This window comes from Myotis daubentonii, chromosome 10, assembly GCF_963259705.1.
Source record: "Myotis daubentonii chromosome 10, mMyoDau2.1, whole genome shotgun sequence".
In the NCBI taxonomy this organism is placed as follows: Eukaryota; Metazoa; Chordata; class Mammalia; order Chiroptera; family Vespertilionidae; genus Myotis; species Myotis daubentonii.
In genome coordinates this window covers 22,798,053-22,817,222 of record NC_081849.1, presented here as the reverse complement: position 1 = coordinate 22,817,222, position 19,170 = coordinate 22,798,053, and the positions used below count along the sequence as shown (strand labels likewise).

Below are 19,170 nucleotides of genomic sequence, written 5' to 3'. Positions count from 1 at the left end.
GAACACACACCAGACAATCTTATATAATAAAAGCCTAATATGCAAATCGACCAAATGGTGGAACAACCCATCACTATGACACGCACTGACCACCAGGGGGCAGACCGCTCAGCCAGAAGCCAGGCTCACAGCTGGCGAAAGCCTCTCCCACCTCTCCTCTGTGGCAGCACTAAGGACCCCTCAGGGGATGTCCACCTGTCGGCTTAGGGGAGTGAGAGGGTGCTGGCCAGGCTGAGGGTTTCCCCCGCCGCGCACCCCCCCCCACCCCCCAGTGCACGAATGTAGTGCACTAGGCCTCTAGTTGTTTATAAACCAGGAAGCAGGTCCTCACCAGACAACAGATCTGAATCTTTATCTTGAAATTTCCAGTCTCTAGATCTGTGAGAAATAAAGTTCTGTTGTTTATAAGCCACCCATTCTTTGGTATTCTGTTATAGCAGCCTGAATGAACTAAAGACAACAACCCAGCTAGTTGGGTTTCTTTACTCTGTGAAGTGACTCAAACCTTCATTCCCAAAGAGTGAGCCCTCAATCATCCTGCCTTTTCTTGGCGGTTGCTCGTGTAGTTTTCCATTAACATTTACTTTTGAGTAAGAGAGTTCCTAGAGAATCCTCTGGGTTCCAGGTCGAGAACTCCATGGTTCCATTGTATAGAAGGAACCCAATTATTCCTTGTTAACACATTGCAGACCAGTAGTTTTATTGCTAGCTTTACCTAGTGGTCAGATAAGTTTCTATTGAACAAGTACAAAAAACATTTTACATAAATGTTAAAGGCATGCTTTAAAATTAAATACCCATTGCATTTTGAAGCTATTACATGTTCTTACAAGCTAATATCTTTTTACAGTATGATACTTTGTAAAACACTGTGTAATATGAAGCGAGAATTCTTATGATCCGTCCATGGTGTGTTAACTAGGATCAGTCACTTCAGCCTATAGTTTAACCCCTTTTTTCTTTTTGGTTTGGTTGTATAAGGAGCCCAAATTGTTCAGGTGGTAGTTTATCTTCCAGAGTTGCCCATTACTGTACTATCTTTATTCTGATATGAGGTCCTTGATTAGATATGATGCCATGATACTTGGCTATGGCATTCTCTTAGTCCAGTGATGGCGAACCTTTTGAGATCGTTGTGTCAGCATTTTGAAAAACCCTAACTTAACTCTGGTGCTGTGTCACATATAGAAATTTTTTGATATTTGCAACCATAGTAAAACAAAGACTTATATTTTTGATATTTATTTTATATATTTAAATGCCATTTAACAAAGAAAAATTAACCCCAAAAATGTGTTCGCGTGTCACCTCTGACACGCGTGTCGTAGGTTTGCCATCACTGTGTTAGTCCATGAATGATAGTGCTGATAGAAGCATTGCAAGCAGGGAAGGTAAATTCATATACAGAATATGCATCTCTTCCTGTGAACACAAAGGTCTGCTTCCTCCATAATAGAAGTCCAGTGTAATCAGTCAACCTAGTTTCCACAGGGAATGGTGCCAGATTAGGAACTCACTGTTGGTCTTCACTGTTGGCAGATTTGACACGCATCAGTAGTGTTAACTAGTTAAGCCTTGGTAACTGGAAATCTATGTTAATCCCATGTGTAGCCTTCATCCCCAATACTGTGGCCATTTTGTGAGCCCACTGAGCAACTACTGGGTGACTGGGGAAAGAGGCTGACATCATTTTGTTTGTCTGTCATTGAGAGAATCCTTTCTAGTGGATACCCTTGGTAGGTGTTCACCTAGAACAGAAATACTTCCACAGTCTGCCCATTCATATTCCATTCATATACCTTGGCCTCAGACTTCCTTGTCACTGAACTTTTAATCCTGTTTCTTCCAAATCCCTGATTATTCATTCAACCCATTGATAACTGTTCATGAATAAGTGTAGATTCATATGTCTAGTAGTCTCTCAATCCAGACATGGTGAACAACCAAATACACTTCTTGAAGTTCTGTCCACTAGGAGGGTTTCTTGCAGCCACTGTCCTTCTCTAAGGCCCCTGAGTGGGCCTGTAATGCTGCAGCTGCCCATCTTCAGTGGTTTAAGCATATTGTACAGACCCATTTATAATCCAGGTTTGAGTTTTCTTCTTTAGGTATCTGGTCGTGAGGAACACTCCAGAAAGCCATAGGCATGGGTTGAGGGGAATGAACCAATGCAAGAAAAGCTGGTGTTCGAGGGAATCTGAGCTGCCTGCTCATGCAGCTTGTACCTTCCAGATCTTTCTGAACTTAGTCTCTTATATACCATTTCCATTTGATGACAGGTTGCTGCTACTCATGCCCAACCTTACGGCTAGATAGTTCAGACAGTACTCTGCTCAGGCTACATGATCACATGATGTCCCATCATTAAATGTTCAATCTCTACCAAGGCTCATTGCTTCTTAAAGGGAAAATAGTTACCCGCAGAAGAGGGCATAGAGTTGCCCCCAAATCTTAGATATTTGCACTATGATTGTCCTATTTGTGTTTCCCAGACACTCCATATACTTATTAAATCTAGAATCTCTAGTGTTATATTCCAGCTTCCAGCTCACTCCCACATATGTTCTTTGGGTTTCTTCAGGTACATATTAGCAAAGTTTTAGAATTCTCTTGATATGTAAGTTATTTCTTCCTGTGTGTACCTGCCCCCCTGGAACATGCTGAGATATGGCTCTAGTTATGGGTGACACAGGGGATGGTTGTGGTAGATCTTTAAGAGAATGGGCATCCCCTGTCATATCTGTTATTGCAGGGCTTTCAGTCTGAGGAAGACATGTGAGGGCAGGCTTCTTCCACTGGTAAGATGAGAATCAGAGTGACCTGGGGTTTCAAGATGATCAGTTTCATTTGGGTCCAACCAGATATCTATGTTCCACGCTTCTGAATCCCATTCTTTATCAACCATTTTCCTAACTTTCACATGGGAAACTTGGTGGAATTGTAAATTCAACTGTTGTTTGTAATTCGCCACAAAATTAAATTTTGTGTATGAGTTTCAGCAATACCAGCCTGTAACTAAATAGCTTCCTTTAGAGATGTCATAGAAACTGGTTCTCAGACTGTAACTTGAGCTTAATAGACTTAAGCTTGTCATTTTCTTTTTCTAAGTGCTCAAGTGAAGTCAAAAGAGAATCTAGTCAACACTGCTGTGCTTATAGCCATCATTATTGCCACAAATGGTCAAGTGCAGCAGCCACTTGGGCTCTCAAGGCACAACAAATCAATCTATCACCTGTGCCAAATATGAGAAAGTGTTTTACTTAGATAGTACTTTCTCATAATTGGCACAGGTGCTAGATTGATTTGTTGTAATGGAATCTGAAAAATATATCCCAGTAATACCTAGTAAGGTCTATAATTCTGTCATGTAGCTTATCATGTTACAGAATCCAGAGGATGAAATTAGTACAAAATTGCCCAAAAAAACAGATATTTGGCTATAGTACCAGGTACCAAAGGCCTCTTAAAACCTTTTCATTCAGTTTCCCTCAAATTCTCTTTAATGGTTCCATGCCATTTCATTTCCCTACTAGTATTTTACTTTTTCAGTCTACTCAAATGGACCCATTCTTCTTCTAAAATAATTTTTTATTTTTTAATTGCAGTTAATATATACAAAATTATATTAGTTTCAGGTGTACAACCCAGTGATTAGAAATTTATATAACTTTCAAAGTGATCACCTTGATAAATCTAGTACCCATCTGACATCATACATAGTTATTACAATATTATTGACTACACTACTTATGCTGTACTTTACATCTCCATGACTATTCCGTAACTACCAACTTGTACATCTTTTTTTGTTGTTGTTAATCCTCACCCAAGGATATTTTCCCATTGATTTTTAGGGAGAGTGGAAAAGAGAGGGAAAGACAGAGAAACATCGGTATGAGAGAAACACATCGATTGGTTGCCTCCTACATGCGCCCCAACCAGCGCCCAGGCTGGGGAGGAGCCTACAAAGGAGGTACGTGTGCCTTTGACTGGAATCGAATCTGGGACCCTTTGGTCCACAGGCCGACGCTCTATCCACTGAGCCAAAGCAGCCAGGGCCCAGTTTGTACATCTTAATTCCTTTACCTTTTTCACAACTTAATTCCTTTACCCAAGCCCCCTCCCATCTAGCATTATCGAAATGTTCTCTGTATCTATGAGTCTATTTCTGGTCTGCTTATTTATTTGTTTTTTAGATTTCACATATAAGTGGAATCATATGGCATTTGTTTTTCTCTGACTTATTTCACTCAGCAAAATGCCCTCTAGGTCCATCCATGTTCTTGTAGATGGCAAGATTGCTTTTTTTTTTTATGGCTGAGTCATATTTTGTTGTATATATGCATCACCTCTTTATCCATTTATCTGTTGAGGGACACTTAGATTTCTTCCATATCTTGGCTATCATAAATAATACTGCAATGAACATATGGTGGATGCATGTCTTTCTTATTTAGTGTTTTGGGTTTGTTCAGATAAATACCCAGAAGTGGAATTGCTGGGTCCTTCATTGTCTTTTTTTTTTTTAGTAAGCTATGAAGGTGGTTTTTTTTTAAAAGTCTGTTTTTATTGATTTCAGAGAAGGAGAGAGAGATAGAAACATCAGTGATGAGAGAGAATCAGTGATTGGCTACCTCCTGCACGCCCCCTACTGGGGATTGAGCCCACAACCCAGGCATGTGCCCTTGCCTGGAATCAAACCCAGGACTTTTCAGTCCCACAGGCCAACACTATACACTGAGCCAAACTGGCTAGGGCCATTGTCTCTTGTTATAGCCTTTGTTTTAAAGTCTATTTTGTGTGGTATAAGTATTGCTACCCAGTTTTTTTGTTGTTTCCATTTTAATGAAGTATATTTTTCTATCTTTTTACTTTCAATCTGAATTGAGTCTCTTATAAATAGCATACTAAGAGTCTTGTTTTGTTACACATTCAGTTACCATGTGTCTCTTGATTTAATTGATTTGCATTTCAAGTAATTGTTGATAGCCCAACCAGCATGGCTCAGTGGTTGAACTTTCAACCTAAGAACCAGGAGGTCATGTTTCAATTTCCAGTCAGGGATCGTGCCTGCAACCCCGGGCATGTGCCCTTACCGGGAATCAAACCTTGACCTCCTGGTTCACGGGTCAGTGCTCAGCTACTGAGCCACATCGGCCGGGCCTTATAGTGTATTCTTCATTTCAGTTATTGTATTTTTCATTTCTGACTTTTAAAAAATGTTTTTTATCTCCATTTTCATGTTACCTATCTCTTTGTTGAAATTCTCACAAAGTTCATCTACTCTTCCCCTAAGTTCATTGAGACTCCTTATAACTAGTGTTTTGAAGTCTGCATTTGATAAATTGCTTGTCTCCGTTTTATTTAGTTCTTTTGTTCTATTCTTTCTTTTGTGATATGTTTCTTTGTCTCCTCACTTTGGATGCCTCCTTATGTTTGTTTCTCTGTATTAGGTAGAGCTGCTACGTCTCCCAGTCTTGGTAAAGTGGCCTTATGTGGTAGATGGCACAACCTCTCCAGCCACTCAAGCTGGGCAATCCAGGTGTGCTCCTGTGTGGACTGTGTGCATCCTCCTATTGTAGTTGAGCCTTGATTACTTTTGTCACGCCAGTGGGAGGGATTTACCCCCAGGCCAACTGGCTGCCAAGTACTGGCCCTGACTACAGCCAAGGAGCTGGTGTTCAGGGCCCAATCCCATGGAGCAGGACTTGCTTTATTGGGGCTCTGGTGCCTGATGAGTCCGCCCCTTCAGTGTGTCTTTCATGAAGGTGGTAAGGTGGAGCTCCAGTGTGGTCTGAACTCATCAAATGGACCCATTTTTAAATACTGTATTGAACTTTTAAAAGTTTTTAATATTCTTCTTACTTTTATAGCTTAACTGAGCCTGGCCTCCAATATATTTTTCTCCCTTCATTTATTCTACATTTTGTTAATCTAAGATCAGTTCTTCTTTGCTTCTGCTATATTTTTACTGATGAGCTCTTTTGGTATTTATTTTCAACTTTGAGGCCTAACTCTAAGAGGTGGCGTTTTAATAATATAGTTCTCTAAGAGGAACTGAAGGTAGTAACTCAGTTCCAAAGCTTTATGATGTGTGCTTGATTTAAATAGCAGAATTTCTTCTCCAAAGCAACTAGCTTTAGATGTAGGATTTTTCCAAAATAGTACCCTCAACTTTGAGTCAGTAGTTAAAATGTACAATCAAGTCCTTCTATTTATAAACATTATACTTTCGTAAAATTGAGATGTCATTTAGGAAGCATAAAGGCCAAGCAGCTGTGTAATGCATTTACATAAACAGCTTCAAAAAGAGTAGTGTGTGTGTGTGTGTGTGTGTGTGGTTGCCATGAATTTACTTGAATCATTTCTTTTTTTCTTCCTTCAGTTCAGTTCAGTACAGTTTCTGATTAATAAGTATGGAATCATTATTGCCTGATACTGCAGACATAGGGGGAGCATGGCTACCTAGAAGTATAAAGTGCCAGCATTTAGGTCATATGGGATTCCATATCCCCCATGCCTCCCAAACTTCATGGCAATTATGATGTTTCTAACCCATTGCCTGTAAATGTTATTATTATTATTATTATTATTATTATTATTACTAGGGGCCCGGTGCACGAAATTCGTGCACTGGGTGTGTGTGTGGGGGGGGAGTGTCCCTCAGCCCAGCCTGCCCCCTCTCACATACTGGGAGCCCTCAGGCGTTGACCCCCATCACCCTCCAATCGCAGGATCGGCCCGTTGCCCAGGCCTGACGCCTCTGGCCTAGGCGTCCGGCCCAGGCAGCGGGGACCTGCAGTGGCAGCGGGGGGCGCCGCGATTGCGCGGGCTCCGCCCCTGCCCCTGCAGGATGCCTCTGGCTGAGGTGTCTGGCCCGGGCAGCGGGGACCCACAGCTGCAGCAGCCCTGCGATCGTGGGCTTCGCTTTAGGCCCAGGCAAGGGACCCCTAGCTCCTGGGACTGCCAGCTTCGACCGTGTCCAGCTCCCATCGCTGGCTCCACCCCTACTTCCTGCTATCACTGGCCAGGGCGGCAAAGGCACCTGATTCTCCGATCATGGCTGGGGGGCAGGGCAAAGACGGCCCCAGGGCCGCCTTTGCCCTGCCCCCCAGCTCTTAGCTCCCCCCTGGGTTCCCGATCACTGTCAGTGGCAGGGGGCTTCTTCCTGCTTTCCCTTTTGCCTCCCTGCATTGTGCCTACATATGCAAATTAACCGCCATCTTGTTGACAGTTAACTGCCAATCTTAGTTGGCAGTTAATTTGCATATAGCCGTGATTAGCCAATGAAAAGGGTATCATCATACACCAATTACCATTTTTCTCTTTTATTAGTGTTGATTGTTTGTTAATCCTCACCCAAGGATATTTTTCCATTGATTTTTTAGAGAGAGTGGAAGGGAGGGGGAGGGACAGAGAGAGAGAAACATCGATGTGAGAGAGACGCATCAGTTGGTTGCTTCTTGCGCAAGGATTGAACCTGCAACCAAGGTACATGCTTTGACCAGAATCGAACCCAGGACTCTTCAGTCCACACGCCTATGCTCTATCCACTGAGCCAAACCACTTAGGGATGTAAATGTTATATTTCAACACTTTTTTTTTAGGTTATTAAATTGTTTATTGTATTGCATTTACAAAGAAAACAGACAGTGTGTCCAGTAGCAAGAATAAAAATGTACTAAGGCCCTGACCGGTTTGGCTCAGTGGATAGAGCATCAGCCTGCGGACTGAATGGTCCCGGGTTCGATTCCAGTCAAGGGCATATACCTTGGTTGCGGGCACATCCTCAGTGGGGGGTGTGCAGGAGGCAGCTGGTCGATGTTTCTCTCTCATCGATGTTTCTGGCTCTCTATCCCTCTCCCTTCCACTCTGTAAAAAAAAAAAAAAGCAATAAAATATATTTAAAAAAAAATGTACTGAGGATTTTATTTTTAACTGACAGCAAATAGAAATTCTTTAGTGAGATCATGACAGTTTGACAGTATTATGATTAAGTTCAATAAAGGTTCATGGTATACTTAGAAGATCAAATTCTACAGCTGCCTCTTTCTACAACTTCTACTTCATCTGGACCCTTAAATGATGGGGAAAGCCCTTATTTTATGAGAAACATTGCCAAAATGAAGTTATATGTTTTTCTACTACAAATTCATGTCAGTTGTTGAAACAGGGCCTTCTACTTTATGTTTTGGTTATTTCATCTTACTATCATTATCAGAATTCCTATAACTCCACAGTTGTAATTTAAATACTTTCTGTCTAGAAAAAGTTAAATTACACTTCACTTTGGAAAATTATACATCACAAAAACAGTTTGCAAAGTGAAACAATAATGAGTTTTAGCCTAACTTTTTAAAAATCTTTTATAAACTATCACATTTATAGTACTGCCACTTTCTGTGGAATGGCATATTTACTTGAATATTAAGTTCTAAAGCTGAAACATCAGCTTTTCATGTGGGAATATACAGTAGTATGATTAGCTTATTTCTGTTTTATAAAATCAACCATAGATGAGTATTACTTTAAAGACAGTTCTACTGATAAGGTTACATTAATGCAGAAATGGGATCTAAGAAACAGTTATTTCTGAGACATATCTATCTTTTGGCGTGTGTATAATCTCTTTGTATCTCAGCTTCCCAAGTGAGATAATAATAACACCTGTAGAGTTTTAGTGGGGATTAAATGAATTAATAGTGTTGAGAACAAAGTACTTATAAAGCACTTCTGTTAGCTTTTACTGTTTTCATCCTTTCCATTATTACATCTATGAGGTGATTGTCCTAAATATAAAGATTGACGTTTTTTCTTATTATTATTTTCAGATGACCTGTGTAGAAAAAGCAGGAACAGATGAGAAAATGCTTATGAAGGTCTTTCGCTGTTTGGGGAGTTGGTTTAACCTAGGCGTTTTGGACAGTAACTTCATGGCTAACAATAAGTTACTAGCACTCCTTTTTGAGGTTTTGGTAAGTAATGGCTTTGTTTATGAAAGTATTTCTGCCACATAGCCACAGTAACTAACCTTCTGAGACATAAGTGTTTTCATATTTCTGAAAAGTGATTGGAAGAAAAAGAAACAGCGATATCTCAAGCACAAATATTGAATAGGTCTTTGCAGATGGGAGTGACTTTGTCTCCTTTTTCCCAATGCTTTTCTTCCATGAAGATATATTAGTATGGAAGCTCTGTGCTTAATGGTTGTGTGCTGGTACACGTTAATCAGCTGCCTCCTGCACACCCCTTTCCAGGGATCATGCCTGAAACCCAGGCATGTGCCCTGACTGGGAATTGAACTGGTGACCTCTTGCTTCATGGTTAATACTCACCACTAAGCTACCCTGGCTGGGCGAGTTAAATAATTCTTTTCCTTCAAAATTTTCAAGGGCTCTTGTATACTGGCAAACATCATTGTTAATGATGAAGCTGGTTAACTGATTTTTGCTTCATCATTGCTCATGATCAATCTGGATAACTGGTTTTTGCTCCTTTCTATGTTACCTTCTTCTCTCTTCCCCAGAAGTTTTAAGAACCTCTCTTTAACCTTGATATTCTGAAATATCATATTGATGTTATGTATGGGTCTGTGATACTTGTTGGATCCTTTTATTTTATCATTTTTTAAAAAATAAATCTTTATTGTTCAGATTATTACAGTTGTTCCTCTTTTTTCCCCCCATAACTCCCCTCCACCCAGTTCCCACCCCACCCTCTGCTGTTACCCGCCCCCCACTGTCCTCATCCATAGTTTACGATTTTTGTCCAGACTCTTCCCCCACCCCCCACACCCCTTTCCCCCCCAAGAATTGTCAGTCCACTCCCTTTCTATGCCCCTGATTCTATTATATTCACCAGTTTGCTCTGTTCATCAGATTTTTTATTCACTTGATTTTTAGATTCACTTGTTGATAGATATGTAATTTGTTGTTCATAATTTTTATCTTTACCTTTTTTCTTCTTTTTCCTCTTCTTAAAGAATACCTTTCAGCATTTCATATAATACTGGTTTGGTGGTGATGAACTCCTTTAGCTTTTTCTTATCTGTGAAGCTCTTTACCTGACCTTCAATTCTGAATGATAGGTTTGCTGGATAAAATAATCTTGGTTGTAGGTTCTTGCTATTCATCACTTTGAATATTTCTTGCCACTCCCTTCTGGTCTGCATAGTTTCTGTTGAGAAATCAGCTGACAATTGTATGGGTACTCCTTTGTAGGTAACTGACTGTTTTTCTCTTGCTGCTCTTAAGAGTTTCTCTTTATCTTTTGCTCTTGGCATTTTAATTATGATGTGTCTTGGTGTGGTCCTCTTTGGATTCCTTTTGTTTGGGGTTCTCCGCGCTTCCTGGACTTGTAAGTCTATTTCTTTCACCAGGTAGGGGAAGTTTCTGTCATTATTTCTTCAAAGAGGTTTTCAATATCTTGCTCTCTCTCTTCTGGCACCCCTATAGTTCGGATGTTGATACGCTTGAAGTTGTCCCAGAGATTCCTTACACTATCTTCATATTTTTGGATTCTTTTTTCTTTTTCCTTTTCCAGTTGGGTGTTTTTTGCTTCTTCACATTTCAAATCTTTGCCTTGATTCTTGCGCTCCTCTGGTCTGCTGTTGGGAGTCTGTATATTATTCTTCATTTCAGTCAGTGTATGCTTAATTTCTAGTTGGTCCTTTTTCATATCCTCAAGGGTCTCGCTAAATTTATTGGCGGTTTCTAGAAAATTCTTGAAAAACCTTATAACCGTGGTTTTGAACTCTATATCCAGTAGTTTGCTTTCCTCCATTTCTGTCATTTGTGATCTCTTTCTTTGTCTCCGCATTTTGGCTGCTTCCCTGTGTTGATAGAGTGGTGTTGTGTGCTAGGTGTCCTATATGGCCCAGTGGCTCAGCCTCCCCAATTACCTGAGGTGGACACTCTTGGTGCACCCCTTTGTGGGCTGTGTGCATAGCCTTGTTGTAGTTAAGCCTTGATTGTTGTAGGATCACTGGGAAGAATTGACCTCCAGGCCAATTGGCTGTGAGAATCAGCTGTGTCTACAGTGGGAGAACTTTTGTGCTGAAGACACCCTTCTGGGGCAAGACTTGCTTCAGTGGGGCTTTGGTGCTCACTGAGTCTGCCCCCTGAGTGTGTCCCTTATGGACCTGAGGAGTTGTATTCTGGATGGTCCTACTCTGACCACTGGGTACACTGGCTCTTGGAGCTCTAAGGAGGTGCTAATTTAGCCTCTGCCTGAGGCTACCCAGCAGGAGCTACAGAGAGATCTGCAGATTCCTCTCCCTTGTTTGGGGTTTGGAGGTGCCCAGATGAGGCCCAGCTGTGAAGCAGTGCAAGCTGCTGTGGGGCCTTGAGCCTTCTTTTGGATGTTCTGGTTCTCTCTGACCCAGCTGCAATTTGTTAGGTAATTTTAGATCTCAAAGGGCCAGCCCATTCATATGCAAAAGCCTCTGCTCGCGGCTTGGGTGGGGCAGGGTCTCAGGGAATCAAGAGGGCAGAGCAAACAGCTATGGCTGGTCCTCAGTCCTGCCCTAAGAGGCCCCACATCTCAGTGTCTGGGTAATCGCTGCAAGCACCTCTGAGAAAGCTGCCCTTGAGTTCCGCCTGCTTCCAGACAATCCAGTTTCTCCTCGTATGAGTCTGGGTCCCCAGAGACTTGCCCGGAACTGGAGTCAGGGCCGTCGGGAGCTTGTGCCTCCCTCCCGATTGAAAAAGACAACTGTGTCCTCCCTTTCCGTGCGCGCACCTCCGTACCTCTGCACTTTACTTCTGCATCTCCTGAGTCTCAGTGTGCTTTTCTCTTTCCTTCTAGTTTTAGAATTTCCACCCAGCCTTCCTGTGGTTCTGGGTGATGTCTGTTTTGTCTTTAGTTGTAGTTTTGAAGTGGTTGTGTGAGGCAGCAATTTCAGGTGTTTACCTATGCCGCCATCTTGGTTTCTCCATCAGGATCCTTTTATTTTAGATAGTACTTGAATATCAGAAAAAGGATGGAAAAAATTTCCAGAGACTAAAATAGGGCAGGAAACACACATGGCATTCCAGTCAGAGGGACTGATATGGAAAACATGGGTTTTAGAAGTCCGGTGATCATGATTGAGGTACAGAAAGGCTGATTTGCTTGGCATATAGGGAAATTGTCAAAAATAGCATTGAGAAAATTGATGGATATTGTCTCATTGAAGGCCATGGCTACCAGGCTTTAGCCATGTCAATTACATTTTTCAGAAACAGGCTATAATTGTTTACATATTAATTTGATTATAGCTTAATGATCATACTTCTGCCCTATTCCTGCTATTTCCCAGCAACAGGATAAGACCTCATCCAACCTACATGAAGCTGCTTCAGACTGTGTGTGCTCAGCTCTCTATGCCATTGAGAATGTGGAGACTAACTTGCCATTAGCCATGCAACTGTTTCAAGGAGTCCTGACATTGGAGACTGCCTATCATATGGCTGTGGCACGTGAAGATTTAGACAAGTGAGTATTTAAGACAATAGCCCTGGGTTCACACACAGTCTGGTGTTTTTTTATAATTTATCTATTCTTTGTGACTATAAATACACACTCTGCATCCTAAAGATGCTCTTCTATTTTCATCTGACCTGGAGTGGCAAATTGGATGCAGAAGGAAAAGTTGTAATCATGGAAAGTTGTAATTTTTTATGCTTAAAAGGGGCAAGGCTCTAAAAATTAGGGATGAACTTTGAAGAATCAAGTGTGATTTGATGGGAATTTTATTCAGGTTTAGTATTTGAGAATTTGAACTGACTTATGAGTCATATGCTTATATGTATAAAAGTATTTGATGTAAGAATAGTGGATGTTATGGAGATTGGAGTACAGCATAGCAAATAATCATTTGGGCTGAGGATCCTTTTCTTTATTTGAATAACAGTTGGTGAATATGTACATAAAATAGCGAGATTTCTGACTTGGTGTTCTCATTCCTCTTTCATCTACAGAGTTCTGAATTACTGTCGGATTTTTACTGAACTATGTGAAACTTTTCTTGAAAAAATTGTTTGTACTCCAGGCCAAGGTCTTGGGGACCTGCGAACTCTAGAACTGCTTCTTATCTGTGCAGGACATCCTCAGTATGAGGTAGTGTTTATACTATGCTAAAGCCATTATTCTCCAAGTTTTATGTTGCATATTATTTATATTCTGTTGTTTCCCACCAAGCTTTATATTAATGGGAAATTATAGTCTTATTTTTAATTGATCTGATGTGGGGGTTACCTCTGTATTGGATTTTTTTTTTTAATTAATTATATTTGGGCTTCTTTTAAATCCTTTTCTATTTTTTACCTGGTTAGCTGAGCTGACTGGTATATGTACCTCAATGAGTCAGTTAGAAAGAAAGCCTACTCTTTCTACTAAGCCCCCATTTCTCTGTAGTTATTCTTTAGAGTTTTACAGCTAAAAAAAAAAAACCCACCAAATCTTAAGCACACCTCCAAAAATCTTAACATCCAAAGTTTGTCTCCAGATTATGGATGGGAATGAGAAAAGGATTAAAAGGACCTAAAGAGTCTCCTTCATTCCTAATTTGGTGTAAGACACCCTACCTCTTTTAAGTTTGCTAGATTAAAAAAAACCAACAACTTCATTTAAGTAGTTTTTTTTTCTTTTAATAGTGTAAGAAGTGACAAAAAACTCCCAAGTTGAGTAAATAGCTCTATTTTGGATCCTTGATGGGAAAAGTAGGATATAGGGTCCCTCTTAGGGAGGTCACAATAGTCCTGTTAATTCTCAACCCATTATATGAAAGATAATGTTTATTTGTTTGATATAATCTCATGAGGATATCTAGATTTGGATGAAACTTAAAACATTTGCCCTGGCCCTAACCGGTTTGGCTCAGTGGATAGAGCGTCGGCCTGCGGACTCAAGGGTCCCAGGTTTGATTCTGGTCAAGGGCATGTACCTTGGTTGTGGGCACATCCCCAGTAGGAGGTGTGCAGGAGGCAGCTGATCGATGTTTCTAACTCTCTAGCCCTCTCCCTTCCTCTCTGTAAAAAATCAATAAAATATTTTTTAAAAAAAACAAAAAACATTTGCCCTGCCTGGGTATCTTGGTTGGAGCATCTTTCTGATACACCAAGGATCCCGGTTCAATTCCCAGGCAGGGCACATATAAGAGACAACCAATGAATCCATATATAAGTGGAACAACAAGTTGATACCTCTCTCTCTCTCTCTCTCTCTCTCTCTCTCTCTCTCTCTCTCTCATTCTCACTCTCTCTCAAAATCAGTTAAAACATTTTTGGGGCTGGTCAAGATGATTGCGTAGGTAAATACTGGACTCCCCACCTCTCACAACCACATCAAAATTACAGCTAAAATACCAAACAACCATCATTCACAACCATCTGAAATCTAGCTGAATGCAAGTCCTACAACTAGGGAATTAAAGAAGAAGCACACATCAAGACTGGTAGGAGGAGTGGAGAGTTGGAGTGAAGTTATAGAACCAGCTGGTCCCATTCTCATGTGTAGCAGTTTAAAATTGGGAGGGATATCTTGGCTGTGGAGGTTTCCCTAAGGAGTGATGGGTCCCAGCCCCACACCAGGTTCCACAGCCCAGGGTTCCAGTATCAGGAAGAGAATTCTCCACAATTTATAGCTGTAAAAACCAGCAGGGATTGTGGCTAAGTGACACAGAGGCTTGCTGGTCTCAGGCAGTTCCTATTAAAGGGCCCTTTTACTCAGACTCATTTCCTCTGAGCTCCAGCACTGGGCAGCAGCTTGAAAGGAACCTGGGACATTCAGGGAGGAAGTAACTTGCTTGGAATCAGGGCAAGAGCTGGAGGGGCAGCTTTCTCCCAGACAGAAGTTCTGGCAGAGGCCATTGTTGCTTTGATGAGCTCTCTGCACCACAAAGCTGGCAGGGGCAACACCATATCTGAATCTTCATCAACCTGGCTCACACTTTTTGGCACACCCTGGTGATTCCCTAAGATCCTGCCCCTCCCTACGTGCATGCTCATCCAAGCCATTTCCAGTGGCTTTTCCATACAACTGGTCTCTCTTGCCTCATGCTTCAGACTTTCCTAAAATCTCAAACAAGCAGCATCTGGCTTCAGCACACCCCATACCTCTCAGTAAGTGGCCCCAGGCCCGGCATTAGTGGCAGCCTGCCTTGGTTCATAGCTTGGCCTCTCCTGGGCACCTCCAGGCTTAACACAAGTAGCAGCCATCTGCAGATTGCTTTGTAGCTCATGGTGGGTGGTCCCATGTAGAGGGCACAGGCAGTGGCTGACTTTGCACCTCCCAGTAGGCTCCAGAACCAGCAGTGCATCTAGTGGTCAACTTCAACCATACTGGATTACAACCCTACCATCTCCACAGGTGACACAGTCAAGGGCTGGACACACCAAAGTCCCACTGAAGCAAGTCCTGTTCCATAGGGTCAGCACCTGCACAGCTCACACTGGGAGGCACCTGGATTGCCCAGCTCAGGTGACTAGGAAAGCCGAGCCATGGGGCCCAACAGGACATCTATTACACAAGGCCACTCTACTAAGTCCAAGAGACATAGCAGATCTACCTAATACATAGAAACAACCATAGGGAAACAGCCAAACTATAGAGGCAAATAAACATGCCACAAATGAAAGAATAGGAGAACTCGCCAGAAAAAGAACTAAATGAAATGGAAGCAAGAAAACTACCAGATACAGAGTTTGAAGCAGTGGTTATAAGGATGCTCAAGTAACTTACTGAAAACTTCAAGAAACACAGTGAGAACATCAGCAACATAAAAAACCAGTCAGAAATGAAGGATACACTCACTGAAATGAAGAATAATTTGCAGGGAATCAGCAGTAGAGTACAGGATGCTAAGAATCAAATAAAAAATTTGGAATATCAAGAAACAAAAACACCCAATCAGAAGAGCAAAAAGAATAAAAAAATATGAAGATCGTGTAAAGAGTCTCTGAGACAACTTTAAACATACCAACATTCACATCATGGAGGTGCTGGAAGGAGAAGAGAGACAGAAAGAAAATGAAAACCTATTTGAAAAAATAACAACAGAAAACTTCCCTTACCTGGTGAAAGAAATAAATATACAAGTCCAGGAAGCACAGAGTCTCAAACAATATGAACCCAAAGAGACCTATACCAGGACACATCATAATTAAAATGCCAAAGGTTAAAGACAACTGGGGGAAAAAATAATATCTCAGAGTGGAAGGGAGAGGGGGAAAAAGAGATAGAAGCATCAGTGATGAGAATCATTGATTAGCTGCCTCCAGCATGGCCCCTACAGGGGATTGAGACTGTAATTTGGGCATGTTCCCTGCCTGGGAATCGGTTCATAGATTACTGCTCTACCATTGAGCAACACCAGTTGGGCCAAAGAGAGAATCTTAAAAGCAGCAAGAGAAAAGCAGTTAGTTGCCTACAAGGGAGTACCCATATGACTATCAGCTGATTTCTCAACAGAAATTGCAGGCCAGAAGGGCGTGTCACAAAATATTCAAAGAAATGAAAACAAGTACCTAAAACAAGATTACTATACCCAGCAAAACTATCATTTAGAATTGAAGGACATATAAAGAGATTTCCAGACAAGAAAAAAGCTACAGGAGTTCATCACAACTAAACCAGTATTACATAAAAAATAAAGGGTCTTGCCCTAGCCAGTTTGGCCCAGTGGATAGAACGTCAGTCTGCAGACTGAAGGGTCCCAGGTTCGATTCTGGTCAAGGGCACTTGACCGGGTTATGGGCTCAATCCCCAGTAGGGGGCATGCAGGAGGCAGCTGATCAATGATTCTCTCTCATCATTGATGTTTCTATCTCTTCCTGTCTAAAATCAGTAAAAATATTTTTTATAAATAAATAAGTAAAGGGTCTTGAGGAAGAAGGAGGAGAAGAAGGATGATCAAGAATATGAATAATAAAATGGCAATAGATATGTATATATAACAATTGAATCTAAGAATCAAAATAAGCAAAGGAGAGACTCATAGATATAGACAGCATTTTGACAGTTATGAGATGGGAGAGAGGTTGGACAGATGGGTGAAAAAGGTGAAGGATTTTAGAAGTACAAATTAATCATAGCCCATGGACACAGACAATAGACAGGTGAAGGCCTGGAATGGGCTGGGAGATGGGTGGAAGGGGGCAAAGGGGAGAGTGGAGGACATCTGTAATACTCTCAACAACAAAATAAATTTTAAAAAATAAAATGAAATGAAACTTTTGGGAGATAGTATAGCACTACAAATAATTATCACTTCTTTAAACAGTGCTATAAGTAAGATAAGCTGTGGATAAAGTCTTTTTTCCCCTTCTCTCCCATTCAAGAAATCAAGTAAATATAAGTGATACAAGGTTGGTATGTACAGGGATATTTGCAGATGGTTTGTCTGGTTAGAGGTTCTCCAATCTCAAACATAAAATGAAATAATTTCAGAATTTGGGAAAAAAATACTTGAAGAGATTTCCATTTTTCTATCTGCTTCTCTAAATTCAGAATCTAATATACTGTTGAAGAAGTTATCTAGGGTAAATAGGGAATGTAAAGCCATTCCTAAAAGGAGTTTGGAATCAAATATGGGAAAATAATTTGGGAGGAGGATAATAAATGTACTAGAAAAGAGGTGGTTTCTTAATTGGTTCCACTTAAAAATGTATCTTGTTTCCTACATCGCCTTAATAATAAGACTCATTCCATTCCATTATCCCTTTCTCTAACAGGTAGTAGAAATCTCCTTTAACTTTTGGTACCGATTAGGGGAGCATTTGTACAAAACTAATGATGAAGTTATTCATGGCATCTTCAAAGCTTACATTCAGAGGCTACTTCATGCCTTGGCTCGACACTGCCAGCTAGAACCAGACCATGTAAGTTCTCTTCTCTACTTGTTTAAATCTTAATTTCCTCCTCTTTTTTTTTTAAATTAAATCTTTATTGTTCAGATTATTACATTTGTTCCTCTTTTTTTCCCCCCCATAACTCCCCTCCTCCCAGTTCCCGCCCCACCCTCCGCCCTCACTCCCCACCCACTGTCCTCATCCATAGGTGCACGATTTTTGTCCAGTCTCTTCCCGCATCTCCCACACCCCTTTCCCCCCCAAGAATGTCAGTCCATTCCCTTTCTATGTCCCTGATTCTATTATAATCAACAGTTTATTCTGTTCATCAGATTATTTATTCACTTGATTCTTAGCTTCACTTGTTGATAGATGCATATTTGTTGTTCATAATTTGTATCTTTACCTTTTTCTTCTTCTTCCTCTTCTTAAAGGATACCTTTCAGCATTTCATATAATCCTGGTTTGGTAGTGATGAACTCCTTTAGCTTTTCCTTATCTGTGAAGCTCTTTATCTGACCTTCAATTCTGAATGATAGCTTTGCTGGATAAAGTAATCTTGGTTGTAGGTTCTTGGTATTCATCACTTTGAATATTTCTTGCCACTCCCTTCTGGCCTGCAAAGTTTCTGTTGAGAAATCAGCTGACAGTCGTATGGGTATTCCCTTGTAAGTAACTGAGTTTCTTTCTCTTGCCGTTTTTAAGATTCTCTCTTTATCTTTTGCTCTTGGCATTTTAATTATGATGTGTCTTGGTGTGGTCCTCTTTGGATTCCTTTTGTTTGGGGTTCTCCGCGCTTCTTGGACCTGTAAGTCCATTTCTTTCACCAGGTGGGGGAAGTTTTCTGTCATTATTTCTTCAAATAGGTTTTCAATATCTTGCTCTCTCTCATCTTCTGGCACCCCTATAATTCTGATGTTGGTACGCTTGAAGCTGTCCCAGAGGCTCCTTACACTATCCTCGCATTTTTGGATTCTTTTTTCATTTTGCTTTTCCGGTTGGATGTTTTTTGCTTCCTCGCATTTCAAATCATTGACTTGATTCTTGCGCTCTTCTGGTCTGCTGTCGGGCGTCTGTATAATATTCGTTATTTCAGTCTGTGTGTGCTTAATTTCTAGTTGGTTCCCCAATATAAGATCGAGGGTCTTATTAGTTTTCGTGTAGATCTCATTAAGTTTATCGGCAGCTTCTAAACAGTTCTTGAGAGACCTTAAAAGTGTGGTTCTGAACTCTATTTCTTCCATTGACAATTTTGTCCTGTTTCTTTGTCTCCGCATTTTGTTATGCTTCCTTGGTGCACCCCCTAGTGGTCTTTGTTCGCAGTCTTATAGATAAATCTTGA

The 19,170-nt window shown here is 41.0% G+C and overlaps 1 protein-coding gene across 4 annotated transcripts in view; it reads left to right on the top strand.

The window, feature by feature from the left end:
- Positions 1-19,170, top strand: part of TNPO3 (transportin 3) — a 111,246-nt gene that overhangs the window by 45,629 nt on the left and 46,447 nt on the right. For all 4 annotated transcript variants that reach the window (XM_059711751.1, XM_059711752.1, XM_059711753.1 and 1 more), the window contains 4 exons: positions 8,832-8,975; positions 12,299-12,474; positions 12,960-13,098; positions 17,712-17,858. In XM_059711751.1, the coding sequence (XP_059567734.1) occupies positions 8,832-8,975; positions 12,299-12,474; positions 12,960-13,098; positions 17,712-17,858 (606 nt within the window). The remainder of the gene's footprint in view (positions 1-8,831; positions 8,976-12,298; positions 12,475-12,959; positions 13,099-17,711; positions 17,859-19,170) is intronic.